The 17,372-nt window shown below is 47.3% G+C and overlaps 1 protein-coding gene across 21 annotated transcripts in view; it reads right to left on the bottom strand.

The window, feature by feature from the left end:
• LOC140404495 (tropomyosin alpha-1 chain) overlaps window positions 1-17,372 on the bottom strand; it is a 68,641-nt gene that overhangs the window by 33,195 nt on the left and 18,074 nt on the right. For 11 of the 21 annotated variants that reach the window (XM_072493113.1, XM_072493129.1, XM_072493119.1 and 8 more), the window contains 6 exons: window positions 11,497-11,630; window positions 3,418-3,535; window positions 2,924-2,994; window positions 1,046-1,121; window positions 474-536; window positions 311-380 (listed from right to left, as the gene is read on the bottom strand). In XM_072493113.1, coding sequence (XP_072349214.1) covers window positions 311-380; window positions 474-536; window positions 1,046-1,121; window positions 2,924-2,994; window positions 3,418-3,535; window positions 11,497-11,630 — 532 coding nt within the window. Of the gene's footprint in view, window positions 1-310; window positions 381-473; window positions 537-1,045; window positions 1,122-2,450; window positions 2,527-2,923; window positions 2,995-3,417; window positions 3,536-11,496; window positions 11,631-17,372 lie in introns of all 21 variants that reach the window. The other 10 variants (XM_072493117.1, XM_072493114.1, XM_072493121.1 and 7 more) reach the window with 1 other exon arrangement.

Raw genomic sequence — 17,372 nt, 5'->3', positions numbered from 1 at the left:
GAGAGACAGAGAGCGAGAGAGAGACAGAGAGCGAGAGAGAGACAGAGAGCGAGAGAGAGACAGAGAGCGAGAGACAGAGAGCGAGAGAGAGACAGAGAGCGAGAGAGATACAGAGCGAGAGAGAGAGACAGAGCGAGAGAGAGAGACAGAGCGAGAGAGAGACAGAGAGAGAGAGACCTACACAATTATCGGTGCTTCTAGTCCAGGCCACTTGGAAAACAGTGAGGATACCACCTGTTTGTGCAGGTTTCTGGTCATGAACGAACAGTACAAACTGACTCAATGGCCAGGGGTTATCTGGGAATCGTACCTTCCAGGTCATCAATGGATTTTTCCAACTTGGCGACAGACCTCTCTGCGAATTCAGCGCGGGTTTCAGCCTGAAAACATCAACAAAGGGTTCACGGTTTGGGGGGGCCAGGAGAGCAAAGGCAGCAATGAAGTCCCCAAATCGCACGGAAAGCCTCACTCACCTCCTTCAGCTTGTCAGTCAGGATTTTAATCTCCTCTTCATACTTATCTTCCTTTTGCGAGTACTGTGAGAAGTGTGGGGGGAAAGCGAGGAAAACACTCAAATCAACAAGGGTCAAAACAATCCAAATCGATCACAAATGGTCAGCGGTATCTTTTTACCCCCTCCTCCCCCACCCCCCTCGCAGGGACAGGAAATATGGCAAAGTTTACAGTAAGATATATTGTCTACTTAAACAATATTCGGAAAGGCTATCGGTAATCGGAAACATCTTTTTTCAATATTTATATTAAAACTATTCAGCGGCGAGCGGCTGGAAGATGCCGGAGTGAAAAAGCATCTTCACCTCCTCCAACCTCCTCCAATCTGCGGAGTACGGAATCTATGTACAATTAGCCAGAATCTACTGGATTATAAAGCGGTCCAAGGTCGCATTTTAGACGCTTTAAACTCAGATTGGCCACATTGCTGAGGCAAAGTGAAAGAATCCGGGGACAGTGCGGATAATCTACAATCATCGTTTTCTCATCATGCACAACAGAGCGGATATCAAAGCAGACCTCCTTCTCCTACCTTCTCAGCCTGAGCCTCCAGGGACTTCAGGTTGTTGGTCACAGTTTTCAACTCTTCTTCAAGTTCAGCAGATTTACTGGTTTAAGTCAGAGCAGGAGAAAAAGAAGAGTGTGGTGTGTGCACGTGGCAGAGTGAGGGGGCAGACAGTGAGAGAGAAACAGAGGGAGGGGCACAGCACGAGGGGGCAGAATAATAGAGGGTGTGGTGAGTGATAAAGGGTGGAGGCAGAAAGAGACAGAGGGAGAGGCAGAAAGAGATAAAGAGACAGAGAGAGTGGCAGAAAGAGAGAAAGAGACAGGGGAGAGGCAGAAAGAGAGAAAGAGGGAGAGGGAGAGGCAGAAAGAGACGGAGGGAGAGGCAGAAAGAGAGAAAGAGATGGGGGAGAGGCAGAAAGAGACAGAGGGAGAGACAGAAAGAGGCGGGGGAGAGGCAGAAAGAGAGAAAGAGACGGGGAGAGGCAGAAAGAGAGAAAGAGACAGAGGGAGAGGCAGAAAGAGAGAAAGAGACGGGGAGAGGCGGTGGAGAGGCAGAAAGAGAGAAAGAGACGGGGGAGAGGCAGAAAGAGACGGAGGGAGAGGCAGAAAGAGAGAAAGAGACAGAGGGAGAGGCAGAAAGAGAGAAAGAGACAGAGGGAGAGGCAGAAAGAGAAAGAGATGGAGAGAGAGAAAGAGGCGGGGGAGAGGCAGAAAGAGAGAAAGAGACAGAGGGAGAGGCAGAAAGAGAAAGAGACGGGGGAGAGGCAGAAAGAGACGGAGGGAGAGGCAGAAAGAGAGAAAGAGACGGAGGGAGAGGCAGAAAGAGAGAAAGAGACGGGGGAGAGGCAGAAAGAGACGGAGGGAGAGGCAGAAAGAGAGAAAGAGACAGGGGAGAGGCAGAAAGAGAGAAAGAGACAGGGGAGAGGCAGAAAGAGAGCACGCAAACAAGTAAGAGAATGAAAAAAGCACGACAGACAGTGAGAAAGTGAAAGAGAAAGAAAAATAGAGGCGATTTAACGAAATGGCTCTTATTGTAGAGCAGCAAAGGTAGCCTTAAAGCAGCTGATTCCTTCAGAGGCTCATCCAGTTCAAATTAGTAACATCTCAACTCACTCACCTAGAAAATAGGAAACGAGTTAAGAATCCCTTGTTCAAGGCAAATTAGCTCGTCAATTCTCTTCAAAAAACGTATAGAAAAGAATCAACTGCTTTTAGGGCCACTGCTGAAGGAAATAAAACAACAAAAGACGAAAATCCAACACCAAACGATTGCAGAACACAGAGCAGGCAAGCGAGGGGGAATGAGCCAATCCTAAATTGCTAAACACCACAGCACTTCTCATTCCGCACACGAGGTTTGCCCTTCCTGAGCGTTTAGGCAGCGCGGCACATCTTGCGAGCGAGGGGCCAGAGCGTATTAGTTCCAGTACCTTTCCTTCTGCTGCCTCTAAAGATTTCAAGGTTTGGTCCATAATTCTAACCTCCTCTTCCACTCGACGAGCTCGACTAACAGATCACCAGAAATGCAGGTGGCCACAAAAGAGTGTGCAAATGAAAGCATGCAGTGAAGAAAAGAGAACACGTTAAAAACCCCAAATGGGATACAGCCAAGACATTTAAAATCTGGATGAGTTTCACTGGTGCCTTAAGTCTTTGAGTACAGGATTCGGTGTGTCAGTTCCGCAATAATCGATTGTTTTCATAGCCAACAAGTTACATTATAAAAATTAGGACCCCTCCCCCTCCCCCTCCCCCCCCCCCCCCCCCCCCAATAAAAGCAGGCTAGGATTCAGTGTTGTTGTACTCAAAGACTTAATTTTTCAAGTTGCTTTGCATTTCACGGTGATAAGCAGGTTGGGTTTTAGCTCACAGACAGTGCACAGCAGTGAAAGACGATACATACGATTCAGTGAGTTCAGCTCGCTCCTCCGTCCTCTCCAAGTCACTCTCAATGATCACCAGCTTACGTGCTACCTGAAGAGACAAAACAATAGTGAACCAAAGAGTTCAGAGACCCTTGGCCATGATAAATTGTTCCTTAGTGTCCAGGGGCGTGCAGGTTAGTTGGGATTACGGGAATGGGGTGGGAAAGTGGGCCTAGGTAGGCTGCTCTTTCAGAGGGGCCGGTGCAGACTCCATGGGCTGAATGGCCTCTCTCTCTGCACTTTTGGCATTCTATATCTATGTCTAACAATCTCCGCACAACATTTGTGGGAAATGGAAAAACGTCCTGCTGATTTTTGGGATGGACAATCAATGCAGGCCCTCCCAGGGACACTCCCGGCTCGAGGAAGAATTAAAAAGTTAAAATTAAGCAAATTGAAATCTTCAGGATTATGTAGCTTTTGGTCTAGACTTTATCTTCCACACAAAGTCTGTGTCACATGAGGGACCCACCTCTTCATATTTGCGGTCAGCCTCCTCTGCAATGTGCTTGGCCTCCTTAAGCTGGATCTCCTGCAGTTCCATCTTCTCCTCGTCCTTCTGGGCCCGGTTCTCAATCACCTTCATGCCTCTGAGAAACCAAACAACATGGGAGATCAGCACAAAGCCACAAAAAAAAAGCAACAGTTTATCAGTGAGTCACTGGGATACCATGGCAACCCCTCCCCCAGCATCTTACCGATGTGGCTTTGGAGGTTTGGCTCCACTTCACCTGCACATCCCGTCTGGTTCCTGGCCTGGCCTTTGGACCAGTCCTATCAGCATTCCCCCACCTGGTCTCTTGTCCTCTCCTGTTCATAGAATCCCTGCGTTGCAGAGGCTATTCGGCCCATCGAGTCTGCACCGTCCCTCCGAAAGAGCACTCGACCCAGGTCAATTTTCCTGCCCACTCCACCCGATCCCCATTACCTAATCTCTACACCCCTGGACTCTAAGGGGCAATTTATCATGGCCAATTCACCTAACCCGCCCAATTTGGACTGTGGGGGGAAACCGGAGCACCCGGAGGAAACCCACGCAGACACGGGGAGAACGTGCAGACTCCGCACAGACAGTGACCCAAGCCGGGAATCGAACACAGGTCCCGGGCGCTGAGGGAGCAGCGCTAACCACCATGCCACCGTTAGTGAAATCTCGGCCCTCCTATTGTTGTTGTCAATTGTATCAGACTTCATCTTATTGCTCATCCTCCAATGACAATCTATTAAGGGAAAGGAAGGTCTAGAAACATAAAAAATACAGCACAGAACAGGCCCTTCGGCCCACGATGTTGTGCCGAACTTTTGTCCTAGATTAAGAACAAATTAATCTATATCTTATCATCATTCTACCGTAATCCATGTACCTATCCAAGTCAACAATATGTGTCCGAGTCAACAAGACTTTCAACTCGGGGCAGTACGGTGGCGCAGTGGTTAGCACTGGCACTGCAGCGCTGAGGATCTGGGTTTGAATCCCGGCCCTGGGTCACTGTCCGTGTTGAGTTTGCACATTCACCCCGTGTCTGCGTGGGTTTCGCCCCCACAACACAAAGATGTGGGAGGTAGGTGGATTGGCCGCGCTAAATTGGAAAAAAATAATTGGGTACTCTAAATTTATTTTTAAAAAAGAAAAAAAACAAAAACAATTACTTCCAACTCAAACTATTTCCTCGTCTGGAAAAATCTTGTTGAGCTGGAGACCAGGACATAGGCTTCATTCACGCCAGGCCTCAGTGATAATGTCAGTGACGCCTGGCCACTGGGCCAGCACTTCATTGTCCCAAGCACTCTACAGACACACCAGAGTGGTTAATCTTTAAAATGTAACTAATCCCTTGGAAATATCAAATGATTAGACAAGGTTAACTATGCTGATATGATCGAATGGAAACCAGAGAGTCCATCGTTTCAGATTGTGCATCTTCACTTCAGCAAGTGGAACCGGAGGGCAGAACCGGGAACGAGAATGATCTCAGCTGCCAAGACTGGTCGGTGCTACGTTTTGAGGGATAAGTTAAGGGGTTACATAGAACATAACAGCACAGAACAGGCCCTTCGGCCCTCGATGTTGTGCCGAGCATTGTCCGAAACCAAGATCAAGCTATCCCACTCCCTGTCATTCTGGCTCCATGTGCCTATCCAATAACCCCTTGAAAGTTCCTAAAGTGTCCGACTCCACTATCACAGCAGGCAGTCCATTCCACACCCTAACCACTCTCTGAGTAAAGAACCTACCTCGGACATCCCTCCTATATCTCCCACCCTGAATCTTATACTTATGCCCCCTTGTAACAGCTACATCCACCCGAGGAAATAGTCTCTGAACGTCCACTCTATCTATCCCCCTCATCATCTTATAAACCTCTATTAAGTTGCCTCTTTCCTTGGAATCCACCAAACCCCACAAACCTTTTAAACCTTTTTACGGATGAAATAAAGGTTGTATTTTTCTATGAGTGGAATGACTTAAGTAGAAATGTGATGCTGTTGTTTAAAATTTTTGTGTTGTACATAAGTTCCGTTTGATATTTGCCAGCAGCACGAGTGTAGCTTCGGTAACGACAGTCAGAGGTTCCCTTTGTGTAAATAAGTTAAATGTACGATTAAATGTTTATAGTGGCCCCTTAGAATTTATGAATGTGTGATGTATTAAAACTTAGGTAAATGCTCCAAAAACCTAGGACAGAGTAGTGTAGGACCGGTCCTTGACCAAGGGTAACCGGCACACGATGAGGGATCAGTAGTGTGATCCACCACGCTTCTCGTTCAGGATCAAAAGGACAGGAGGTAGCCATCTGTGATGGCCACTGACAAACAGAAATATGGCCACTTGCAAAGAATCGCGGGAAATATGACCAATGCAAGATCCAGATGAACTCAGAGCTTAAGTGTACATTGGCCACTAGATAACCAGACACGATCGAAACCCCAAGCCGATTTTCATTCTAATGGCCCATTTCCCCAGAATTGGGAGGGAAATGAAGAAAAGATCACTAATGCTATCTTTAAGTATCGCTTTTGTAGATTAAGTTCCATTCCTGAGCTTTTAAACTTTTAACGCAACATACAGAGTAATAAGACAACAATACTTTTCCCCGGGGTAGAGGGGTCAATTACTAGGGGGCATAGGTTTAAGGTGAGAGGGGCAAGGTTTAGAGTAGATGTACGAGGCAAGTTTTTTACGCAGAGGGTAGTGGGTGCCTGGAACTCACTACCGGAGGAGGTAGTGGAAGCAGGGACGATAGGGACATTTAAGGGGCATCTTGACAAATACATGAATAGGATGGGAATAGAGGGATGTGGACCCAGGAAGTGTAGAAGATTGTAGTTTAGTCGGGCAGCATGGTCGGCACGGGCTTGGAGGGCCGAAGGGCCTGTTCCTGTGCTGTACTTTTCTTTGTTCTTTGTTCTAATACACCTTCCCACTCCCTCAATGTTACACTCACTTCCAAACCATGTACTAATGCCAAATTGGTCATTCTTTTAAACCTTCATAACGAAACAATGGAGAATTACAGCCAAGCCCAATCCTGGCATCACAATGGTCCACTCAATGTCCAGCACCAGCAGGCACCCTGGCCTGACTAGCTCAGTGGGGGAAGTGGAGGGGTCTTCATGTTAGAAAGCCAGGCATAGAACCCAACAACTGGCCAAACATGTGACCAAACCAGCTCAATCCTGTGCCCCTCTCCACCCCCAACACCAGGGTTCAATTCCGGCCTTGGGTGACTGTGCGGAGTCTGCACGTTCTCCCCGTGCCTGTGTGAGTTTCCTCCGAGGGCTCCGGTTTCCTCCCACAGTCCAAAGATGTGCCGGTTAGGTGGGTTGGTGATGCTACAAAATTGCCCCTCATTACTGGGTAATGAACCGAGCCAAGTGTTAGATTTGTTTGTGGGAGAGCACTTTGGAGATAGTGACCACAATTCGGTGTCTTTCACTATTGCAATGGAGAGGGATAGGGCCATACGGCAGGGCAAGGTTTATAATTGGGGGAGGGGTAATTATGATGCGATTAGGTAAGAATTAGGGAGCATAAGATGGGAACAGAAACTGTCAGGGAAAGGCACAAATACTGCGTGTCCTTGATAGGCATGTCCCTGTCAGGCAGGGAGGAAATGGCCGTGTGAGGGAACCATGGTTCACAAAAGAGGTTGAATGTCTTGTCAAGAGGAAAAAGGAAGAGTATGTAAGGATGAGAAAACAAGGTTCAGTAGGGTCGCTTGAGGGTTACAAGGTAGAAGGGAATGAGCTGAAAAAAGGGCTTAGGAGAGCAAGGAGGAGGCATGAGAAGTCCTTGGCGGGTCGGATCAAGGATAACCCCAAGGCTTTTTACTCTTATGTGAGAAATAAAAGAATGACGAGGGTGAGGGTAGGGCCGGTCAAGGACAGTAGTGGAAACTTGTGCATGGAGTCAGAAGAAATAGGAGGAGTTGAATGAATACTTTTCTTCAGTGTTCACAAAGGAGAGGGGCCATGTTTTTGAGGATGTGTGTGTGATTCAGGCGGGTAGGCTGGAGGAAGTAGATCATAGAATCTTACAGCATGGAAACAGGCCCTTCGGCCCAACCAGTCCATGCCGCCCAGTTTTTACCATTAAGCTAGTCCCAGTTGCCCGTCCTTGGCCCATAACCCTCTATACCCATCTTACCCATGTAACTATCTAAATGCTTTTTAAAAGACACAATTGTACCCGCCTCTACTACTACCTCTGGCAGCCCATTCCAGACACTCACTACCCTCTGAGTGAAGAAATTGCCCCTCTGGGCCCTTCTGAATCTCTCCCCTCTCACCTTAAACCTATGCCCTCTAGTTTTAGACCCCCCTACCTTTGGGAAAAGATGTTGACTATCTACCTTATCTATGCCCCTCATTATTTTATAGACCTCTATAAGATCACCCCTAAGCCTCCTACGCTCCAAGGAAAAAAGTCCCAGTCTATCCAGCCTCTCCTTATAACTCAAACCATCAAGTCCCGGTAACATCCTAGTAAATCTTTTCTGCACTCTTTCTAGTTTAATAATATCCTTTCTATAATAGGGTGACCAGAACTGCACACAGTATTCCAAGTGTGGCCGTACCAATGTCTTGTACAACTTCAACAAGACGTCCCAACTCCTGTATTCAATGTTCTGACCAATGAAACCAAGCATGCCGAATGCCTTCTTCACCATCCTGTCCACCTGCGACTCCACCTTCAAGGAGCTATGAACCTGTACTCCTAGATCTCTTTGTTCTATAACTCTCCCCAACGCCATACCATTAACTGAGTAGGCCCTGGCCTGATTCGATCTGCCAAAATGCATCACCTCACATTTATCTAAATTAAACTCCATCTGCCATTCGTCGGCCCACTGGCCTAATTGATCAAGATCCCGTTGCAATCCTAGATAACCTTCTTCACTATCCACTGTGCCACCAATCTTGGTGTCACCTACAAACTTATTAACCATGCCTCCTAAATTCTCATCCAAATCATTAATATAAATCACAAATAACAGTGGACCCAGCACCGATCCCTGAGGCACACCATTGGTCACAGGCCTCCAGTTTGAAAAACAACCCTCTACAACCACCCTCTGTCTTCTGTCGTCCAGCCAATTTTGAATCCAATTGGCAACCTCACACTACAGATGGCAGATGGAGTTTAACCCTGATAAGTGCGAGGTGATTCACTTTGGTAGAAAAAAATGAGAATGCGGATTACAGGGTCAACGGCAGGGTTCTGAGGAATGTGGAGGAACAGAGAGATCTTGGGGTTCATGTCCACAGATCTCTGAAGGTTGCCACTCAAGTGGATAGAGCCGCGAAGAAGGCTTATAGTGTGTTAGCGTTTATTAACAGGGGGCTCGAGTTTAAGAGCCGCGGGGTTATGCTGCAACTATACATGACCCTGGTGAGACCGCATTTGGAGTATTGTGTGCAGTTCTGGTCACCTCATTATAGGAAGGATTTGGAAGCATTGGAAAGGGTGCAAAGGAGATTTACCAGGATGCTGCCTGGTTTGCAGGATAGGTCTTATGAGGAAAGGTTGAGGGAGCTAGGGCTTTTCTCTTTGGAGCGGAGGAGGATGAGAGGCGTCTTAATAGAGGTTTATAAGATGATGAGGGGGATAGATAGAGTGGACGTTCAGAGACTATTTCCTCAGGTGGATGTAGCTGTTACAGGGGGGCATAACTATAAGGTTCGGGGTGGGAGATATAGGAGGGATGTCCGAGGTAGGTTCTTTACTCAGAGTGGTTAGGGTGTGGAATGGACTGCCTGCTGTGATAGTGGAGTCGGAGCGGTTATTGGATAGGCACATGGAGCACTCCAGAATGACAGGGAGTGGGATAGCTTGATCTTGGTTTCGGACAATGCTCGGCACAACATCGAGGGCCGAAGGGCCAGTTCTGTGCTGTACTGTTCTATATGTTCTAAGTGTCCAGGGATGTGCAGGTTAGGTTATGGGGATAGGAGGCAGCACGGTGGCGCAGTGGTTAGCACTGCTGCCTCACGGTGCTCAGGTCCCAGGTTCGATCCCGGCTCTGGGTCACTGTCCGTGTGGAGTTTGCACATTCTCCCCGTGTTTGCGTGAGTTTCACCCCCACAACCCAAAGATGTGCAGGGTAGGTGGATTGGCCACGCTAAATTGCCCTTAATTGGAAAAAATTAATTGGGTACTATAAATTTATTTTAGAAACAGGTAACGGGGATAGGATGAGGTCGGGGAGAGTGGGCCTAGGTGGGATGCTCTTTCAGAGGGTCGGCGCAGACTCGATGGGCCGAATGGCCTCCGTCGGTAGGGATTCTATGATCTTAGTGTTTTGTTCCAAGCCATTGGTTGCAGATCTATGGGATTCTAGGAACAATCTTCTTTTGAGGAATTCTAATGAAACAGCAACAATTTTCTGGACATCTTCAGATTTCCAGGTCGTCCAACTGCACCGGAGGGCAGACAAATGAGGTAGCCCCACTCCATCGCACCTCGAGCAAAGCATCCACTCCATCGCACCTCGAGCAAAGCATCCATTCCATCGCACCTCGAGCAAAGCATCAAATGTCCATCAGCCACATACCCACCCGAATGTGCAATTTCAACTCAATGACAGGTGAAGCATTGGAACCGAAAATACCTGATCTATTTGGGACACCGGATTACTTGGTAAAAGAGCAGAATTTGGTTGGAAATACTAACACCAACAACTCGCTTGAGATAATACATTGAAGCATCCTGGGGTGATAAAGCTCCAGTGAAGCATCCTGGGTGTTTTATTATGTTAAGTACAAGTCACTGTGATTTAATATCAATCAAACCAATTAGTTTCAGTCTCCATTGATTATTTCCACAATAGTTTTTTAAAAATTACTTCCTTCAATATAGATACAACTTCGAGGGAAGAGGCATGTATAAAGTTTTAGTAATCTGGAGCAGCGAGAGATAAAACCTAGACTAGCAAAGAAATCAAATGTGCAGCACAGTAGCACAGTGGTTAGCACTATTGCTTCACAGCTCCAAGGTCCCAGGTTCGATACCTGGCATGGCTAACTGTCTGTGCAGAGTTTGCACGTTCTCCCCGTGTCTGCGTGGGTTTCCACCGGGTGCTCCAGTTTCCTCCCACACGTCCTGAAAGACGTGCTTGTTAGATGAATTGGACATTCTGAATTCTCCTTCTGTGTACCCGAACAGGCGCCGGAATGTGGCGACTAGGGGCTTTTCACAGAACGCAAGAACTAGGAGCAGGAGTCGGCCATCTGGCCCCTCGAGCCTGCTCCACCATTCAATGAGATCATGGCTGATCTTTTGTGGACTCAGCTCCACTTTCCGGCCCGAACACCATAACCCTTAATCCCTTTATTCTTCAAAAAAACTACCTTTATCTTAAAAATATTTTAATGAAGGAGCCTCTACTGTTCACTGGACAAGGAATTCCATAGATTCACAACCCTTTGGGTGAAGAAGTTCCTCCTAAGCTCAGTCCTAAATCTACTTCCTCTTATTTTGAGGCTATGCCCCCTAGTTCTGCTTTCACCCGCCAGTGGAAACAACCTGCCCGCATCTATCCTATCTATTCCCTTCATAATCTTATATATTTCTATAAGATCCCCCTGCATCCTTCTAAATTCAAACGAGTACAATCCCAGTCTACTCAACCTTTCCTCGTAATCCAACCCCTTCAGCTCTGGGATTAACCTAGTGAATCTCCTCTGCACACCCTCCAGTGCCAGTACGTCCTTTCTCAAGTAAGGAGACCAAAACTGAACACAATCCAGGTGTGGCCTCACTAACCTTATACAATTGCAGCAGAACCTCCCCAGTCTTAAACTCCATCCCTCTAGCAATGAAGGACAAAATTCCATTCGCCTTCTTAATCACCTTTTGCACCTGTAAACCAACTTTTTGCGACTCATGCACTAGCACACCCAGGTCTCTCTGCACAGCAGCATGTTTTAATATTTTATCATTCAAATAATAATCCCTTTCACTGTAACTTCATTACAGTGTTGATGTAAGCCTACTTGTGACAATAATAAAGATTATTATAGTGTTTTAACCAGCGGCAAGGTTCCTCACCTTTCACTCTCATCTGCAGCCTTCTCAGCCTCCTCCAGTTTCTGCAGAGCAGTAGCCAGACGTTCCTGGGCCCTGTCCAACTCCTCCTCAACCAGCTGGATACGCCTGTTCAGCGAGGCAACATCGGCTTCAGCCTGGGATGGAACAACAAACATTCAAAATGCAGGACAAACACAAGGTGGCACGACCCAGAATGAGTCCACCTTGACTGTAAAGCTGCTCGCAGGCATGGCCCACCTTTACTGGTTTTTGCAACATCCCAGCCTTCGAAAATGTTTTATTTGGATCTTCCCATGTATTTGCTTGGCATGGGGAAACAAAACACAGATTCAGCGTAGCCCGCAGTAACCCTGCACTTTCCCAGTCATCAGCAATCCCCCTTTAAATTGGGCGGCACAAATTGGGCCTCACAGCACCAGGGGCCCGGGTTCCAGTCCCAGGTTGGGTCACTGTCTGTGTGGAGTCTGCACGTTCTCCCCGTGTCTGCGTGGGTTTCCTCCAACAAGTCCAAAGATGTGCAGGTTAGGTGGGGCTGTGGGGATAGGGCGGAGGAGTGGGCCTGGGTAGGGTGCTCTTTCGGAGGGGGAGTGTCGACTTGATGGGCAGAATGGCCTCCTGCACTGTAGTAATTCTATTCTAAATTATCTGCAGTTACTGGAATAGAGGAACTGCCCCACAAACAATTGGATTTGCAACTTATTTATCAAAGAAATACGCTTTAAGGTTAACCATCTGGGAACCACAATACTTGCAAGGAGTTTCCAAACATGGAGCCTCAGATAGATTTAGGGCTAATCAAACTGAACTAAGTTTTGATCAATCGCTTCTCGTTATTACATGCCAAGGTCATCGGAACGAAAGGGGCCATTTAGATTAAGGTCACACCATCACACCATCTTACAGGTTTTGCATAAAATGAAAAGCAGATCATAAAATTCCCTGCACAGAACATTCACTAGAAACTGCTTTCAATCCTTAACCCTCAAGAATTCACAAGCTAGTCATCAGTTTGTACACAGGAATACTACACACACCTCACCTCCAGCCCAACACCTCCCCCTACTCAAAGCTCCAGAACTTGTATAATCTGCCTCATCATGGATTCCATCTCAAATCAACCTCCTTCCAGGAATGGTCATTCCTCTCTGGTTATTCTGAAATGCCCAGACCAACCTCAAGAAGCCAAGAGAAAAATCATTTAGGCATGAAGAAAATAAATCTGAGCTGGTTAAACACACTATTTCAGGTAACCAAGAGTTTGCTTGCTTTCCACTTGGGTGTAGAAGTCAAGATGACCATGGACAGCTGGATGTAGATCACGTGATCAAAGTTGCAATCCTTTTCCTTCCAAGGACCATGGACAACTTGTAGTAAAACATCCCAGGGTGCTCGAAAAGGGTGGAACGTGTTTGACAGGAAGCTCAGAATTAGGAAAGTTGACTAAAAGGTAGGTTTTGAGGAGCGTCTTGAAAGTGGAAAAAAGGTAGAGAGGCAGCCAGATGTTGGGAGAGAATTCCAGAGCTTGGGATCTTGGCAAGTCAAAGATGGTTAACGTCAGAGGTACCGAGGCAGCCAGGATTAGAGGGATATCACAGACCACTGTGAGACATCACCAAGATAGGGAGGGGCTAGGCCATGGGAGGGACTCGAAAACACAATGAAGAGTTTAAACTGAAATACTGCCAGACTGCAGGTCAATGTTGAAGAGTGGGCATAGGGGTGGTGGGTGAACAGGAATTGGTATGAGGCATGATGTGGGCAGAGTTACAGATGACCTCAAATGAAGGAGGTTGAAGAGGAAGGTCACGAGAAGAGCATTGGAATCCTCTATTCTGGTGGTCGCAAAAGCATGAGTGAGGGTTTTAGCAGCAGATGGACAGACTGGACAGGCAATAGTCTCATTTTCTGCTGAACCCAACCTCATTTGACCGAATGGAATTGTGTCCAAGATTCTCAGACGAGCAAAACAAAATCCATAATATTCTCAATTGACCCTGGCTGCTGTTCTCCAGGTAACATTCCTTCCCCCCCACCCACCTCGCAAGACACTTCTCCATCTGTTCCCATGTGTGTTGAACGTCCCCTACTCTGGGGAGGGCCTTCCAGTCTTCTTTCCCATCCAATCCCCAATTCAACGCGATTCCCTGAGATTTAAAAATCTGTCCATCCCGTACGAACATATGAATTAGGATCAGGAGGTGGCCAATCGGCCCCTCAAGCCTGCTACCCCATTCAATACGATCATGGTTGATCTGATTGTAACCTCAACCCCACATTCCTGCCCATCTCCCGATAACCTTTCACCCCCATGTTAATCACGAATCTATCTGGTTCTGCCTTAAAAATATTCAAAGACTCTGCTTCACTGTCTTTTGAGGAAGAGAATTGCCGAGACTCACGGCCCTCAGAGGAAGAATTCTCCTCACATCTTAAATCAGCGACCCCTAATTTTTAAACAGTGAGCCCCTTGTTCTCGATTCTCCAACAGGGGAAACACCCTTTCCCCATCGACCTTGCCGAAGACCCTCAGGATCGTAAACGTCCTCAATGGTGAAGCATCGATAACCCTCTGAGGTGGATATTTCTGAAGATTCCCAACCCTTTTGAGTGAAGAAATTTCTCCTCATCCTAGCCCTAAACTCGGTGCAGGCTTGATAGGCCGAACAGCCTTCTTCTGCACTGTAGGGGTTCTATGGTGAACGTTCAGCCCCTTATTCTGTCTGAATAAAAGATTTTATTGAAAGTATTTGCAACTCCCATAAACTCCAATTTAAAAAATTACATCATGAAAGGGACCATTCAGCCAATCATGAATGAACAAGCTCTTTGTAAGAGTTCCACTTCACCAATCCTTCTCCATAGCCCTGCACATTTTCCTCCTTCAGATATTGACCAAATTCCTTTCTGAAACAAATCTACATCCACCACTCACTAGATTGTTCTCTGCAACAAAGAAAAATCTCATCTCCTCTGACCCATTCAGCAGTTGTTTTAAATCTGTGTCCGCCCTCACAGCAGAAACAGCTTCTCAGTATTTGTTTCCTTCAATCAAACAACTTTGAACATCTTTTAATTCAATCACAATGTTCTTGTAGCCCAGATTTGCTGAGGATATGAAGATAGGAATTACAGCAAGTTGTGAGGAGGACCCAAAGAGTCCTCAGGGGAATATGGATAGGTTAGTGAATAGCCAGAAAAACGGGGCATAATGTGGGAAATTATGAAGTTGTCCACTTTGACAGGAAGACCAGAAAATCAGAATGTTATTTAAATTGAGAGAAACTTCTGTGATGAACGTAAGAAATGGCCATATTTTATATATTTTTTGCAGTAATGTTATTAAAACCTGGGTTAAAGATGCATAGTCTGTCTGCTGGAGCGGTGATTAAGGTGTTGTAAAAGTGAGATTCATAGAATTTACAGAATTTACAGTGCAGAAGGAGGCCATTCAGCCCATCGAGTCTGCACCAGCTCTTGGAAAGAGCACCTCCACCCTATCCCCATAACCCAGTAACCCCACCCAACACCAAGGGCAAATTTGGATACTAAGGGCAATTTATCATGGCCAATCCACCTAACCTGCACATCTTTTGGACTGTGGGAGGAAACCGGAGCACCCGGAGGAAACCCACGCAGACACGGGGAGAACGTGCAGACTCCGCACAGACAGTGACCCAAGCCGGAATCGAACCTGTGACCCTGGAGCTGTGAAGCAATTGTGCTATCCACAATGCTACCGTGCTGCCCTTTGAGATAAGCATTGATTTTCAGGTAAAGTGTTCTGCTAATAGATTTTGAGAGCCATTTACTTGTTTACAGATAGCTAGCTCATGGAATATTGTTCACATCTGAAGGACCCATGGGGTGTAGATAATTTGAGAGTAGTGGGTGGGATTCTCCCTTCTGGGGACGAAGACCCAACGCCGGCGGGAAAACCAGCGCCAATCACTCCGGCGTCAACAGCCCCCGAAAGTGAGGAATTCTCCGGACTTTCAGGGACTAGGTGGACGCCGGAAGGGTTGGTGCCACTCCAGCCGGCGCGAGTTCATGCATGCGCAGATCGTCCAGCATATTTCCACGCATGCGCCTCTCTTCTCCGTGCCAGCCCCCAGGCAATATGGCGGAGTCCTACAGGGTTCAGCGCGGAGGAAAGAAGTCCACATGCAGATTGGTAGGCCCCGATCGTGGGCCAGGCCACCGTGGGGGCCCCGCCCGGGTTGGGACCACCCGCAGCCCCCCCCCCCCCCCGAGGACCGCCCCCACTCACTTACCTGCCAGGTGTGTGAGGTGCGTAATTCACGCTGGCAGGACTGGCCAAAACTGGACGGCAGTTCGGCCCATCGAGACCCGGAGAATCGCCGGAGGGGCCGCTGTCAACGGCCCCCGACCGACGTGGTGGGAATCCCGCCGCCGCCCGAAAAACGGCGCCGGAGAATAGGGTAGCCGGCACCCAGTCGGGGGGTCGGAGAATCCCGGCCATTGTGTTTGATCCTGGCTAAACGAGACAAGGGATGTCTTTTAAGAAGATATAAAAGAATGCCTTATGCTTTGAGTACAGATGATGTAGTTAATGGGAGGAACCCAGTCGGTTTGAAAAGTCAGTTGGTCCTAGAACTCTCATCTGAACAGACGTGTTTCAGTTTGGTCCAGAAAGGTTTTCTCGCCAAAGACTCTGCACAGAGAAAAGCAAGTAGAAACCTGATTGATAACTTTCAGGAGGGGTATTTGAAATATTTTGGTTTGCTTAACTGGAATATCGTGGCAGGTTTAGGAAGTTAATTAAGGTTTCTTCTCAAGGTGCTAAATTGGGGGAAGCTAATTTCAACAATATTAGGCTGGAACTGAAGAATGTAGATTGGGACAGATGTTTGAGGGCAAATCAACATCTGACATGTGAGAGGCTTTCAAGCGCAAGTTGATAGGAACTGAGGACCGACACGTTCCTGTAAGGATGAAAGATAAGTATGGGAAGTTTCAGGAAGCTTGGGTACGAGAGATATTGTGAGCCGAGTCAAAAAGAAAAAGGAGGCATTTGTCAGGGCCAGGACGCTGGACCACACGAAGCCTGTGTGGAATAGAAGGAAAGTAGAAATAAACTTAAGCAAAGAGTCAGGAGGGCTAAAGGGGGTCACAGCAGTCATTGGCAAATAGGGTTAAGGAAAATCGCAAGACTTTTCATACATATATAAAGAGCAAGAGGGTAGCCAGGGAAAGGATGGGCTCACTCAAGGACAGGGAGGGAATCTATGAGTGGAGGCAGAGGAAATGGGTGAGGTATTTAATGAGTACGTTGCGCCAGTACTCACCAAAGGACTTGGTGGATGATGAGTCTGCGGAAGGGTGTGTAGAAAGTTTGGTTATGTTGAGATCAAAAAGGAGGAGGTATTGGGGGTCTTGAAAAACATTAAGGTAGACACGTCCCCAGAGCCTGATGGGATATACCCCAGAATACGGAGAGAGGCAAGGGAGGAAATTGCTGAGGCCTGGAGAGACATTTTTGTATGCTCCCTTGCTACAGGGGAGGTCCCAGAGGTTGGAGAATAGCCAATGTTGGTCCTTTGTTTAAGAAGGATAATCCAGGCAACGACAGGCTGGTAAGCCTTACATCAGTGGTAGGGAAATTATTGGAGAGGATTCTTCGAGACAGGATTATCTCACATTTGGAAATAAGTGGACGTATTAGCGAGAGGCAACATGGTCTCACTAGCTTGATTGGTTTTTCGAGGAAGTGACAAAGATGATTGATGCAGGTGGGGCTGTGGATATTGTCGATGTGGACTTCAGTAAGACCTTTGACAAGGACCCTCGTGGCACACTGGTAGAGAAGGTGAAGTCACACTGGATCAGAGGTGAGCTGGCAAGGTGGATACAGAACT

Source organism: Scyliorhinus torazame, chromosome 30, assembly GCF_047496885.1.
Source record: "Scyliorhinus torazame isolate Kashiwa2021f chromosome 30, sScyTor2.1, whole genome shotgun sequence".
NCBI classification, from domain to species: Eukaryota; Metazoa; Chordata; class Chondrichthyes; order Carcharhiniformes; family Scyliorhinidae; genus Scyliorhinus; species Scyliorhinus torazame.
The sequence above is the reverse complement of the archived record's forward strand: the minus strand, read 5'-3'. Positions and strand labels throughout refer to the sequence as shown.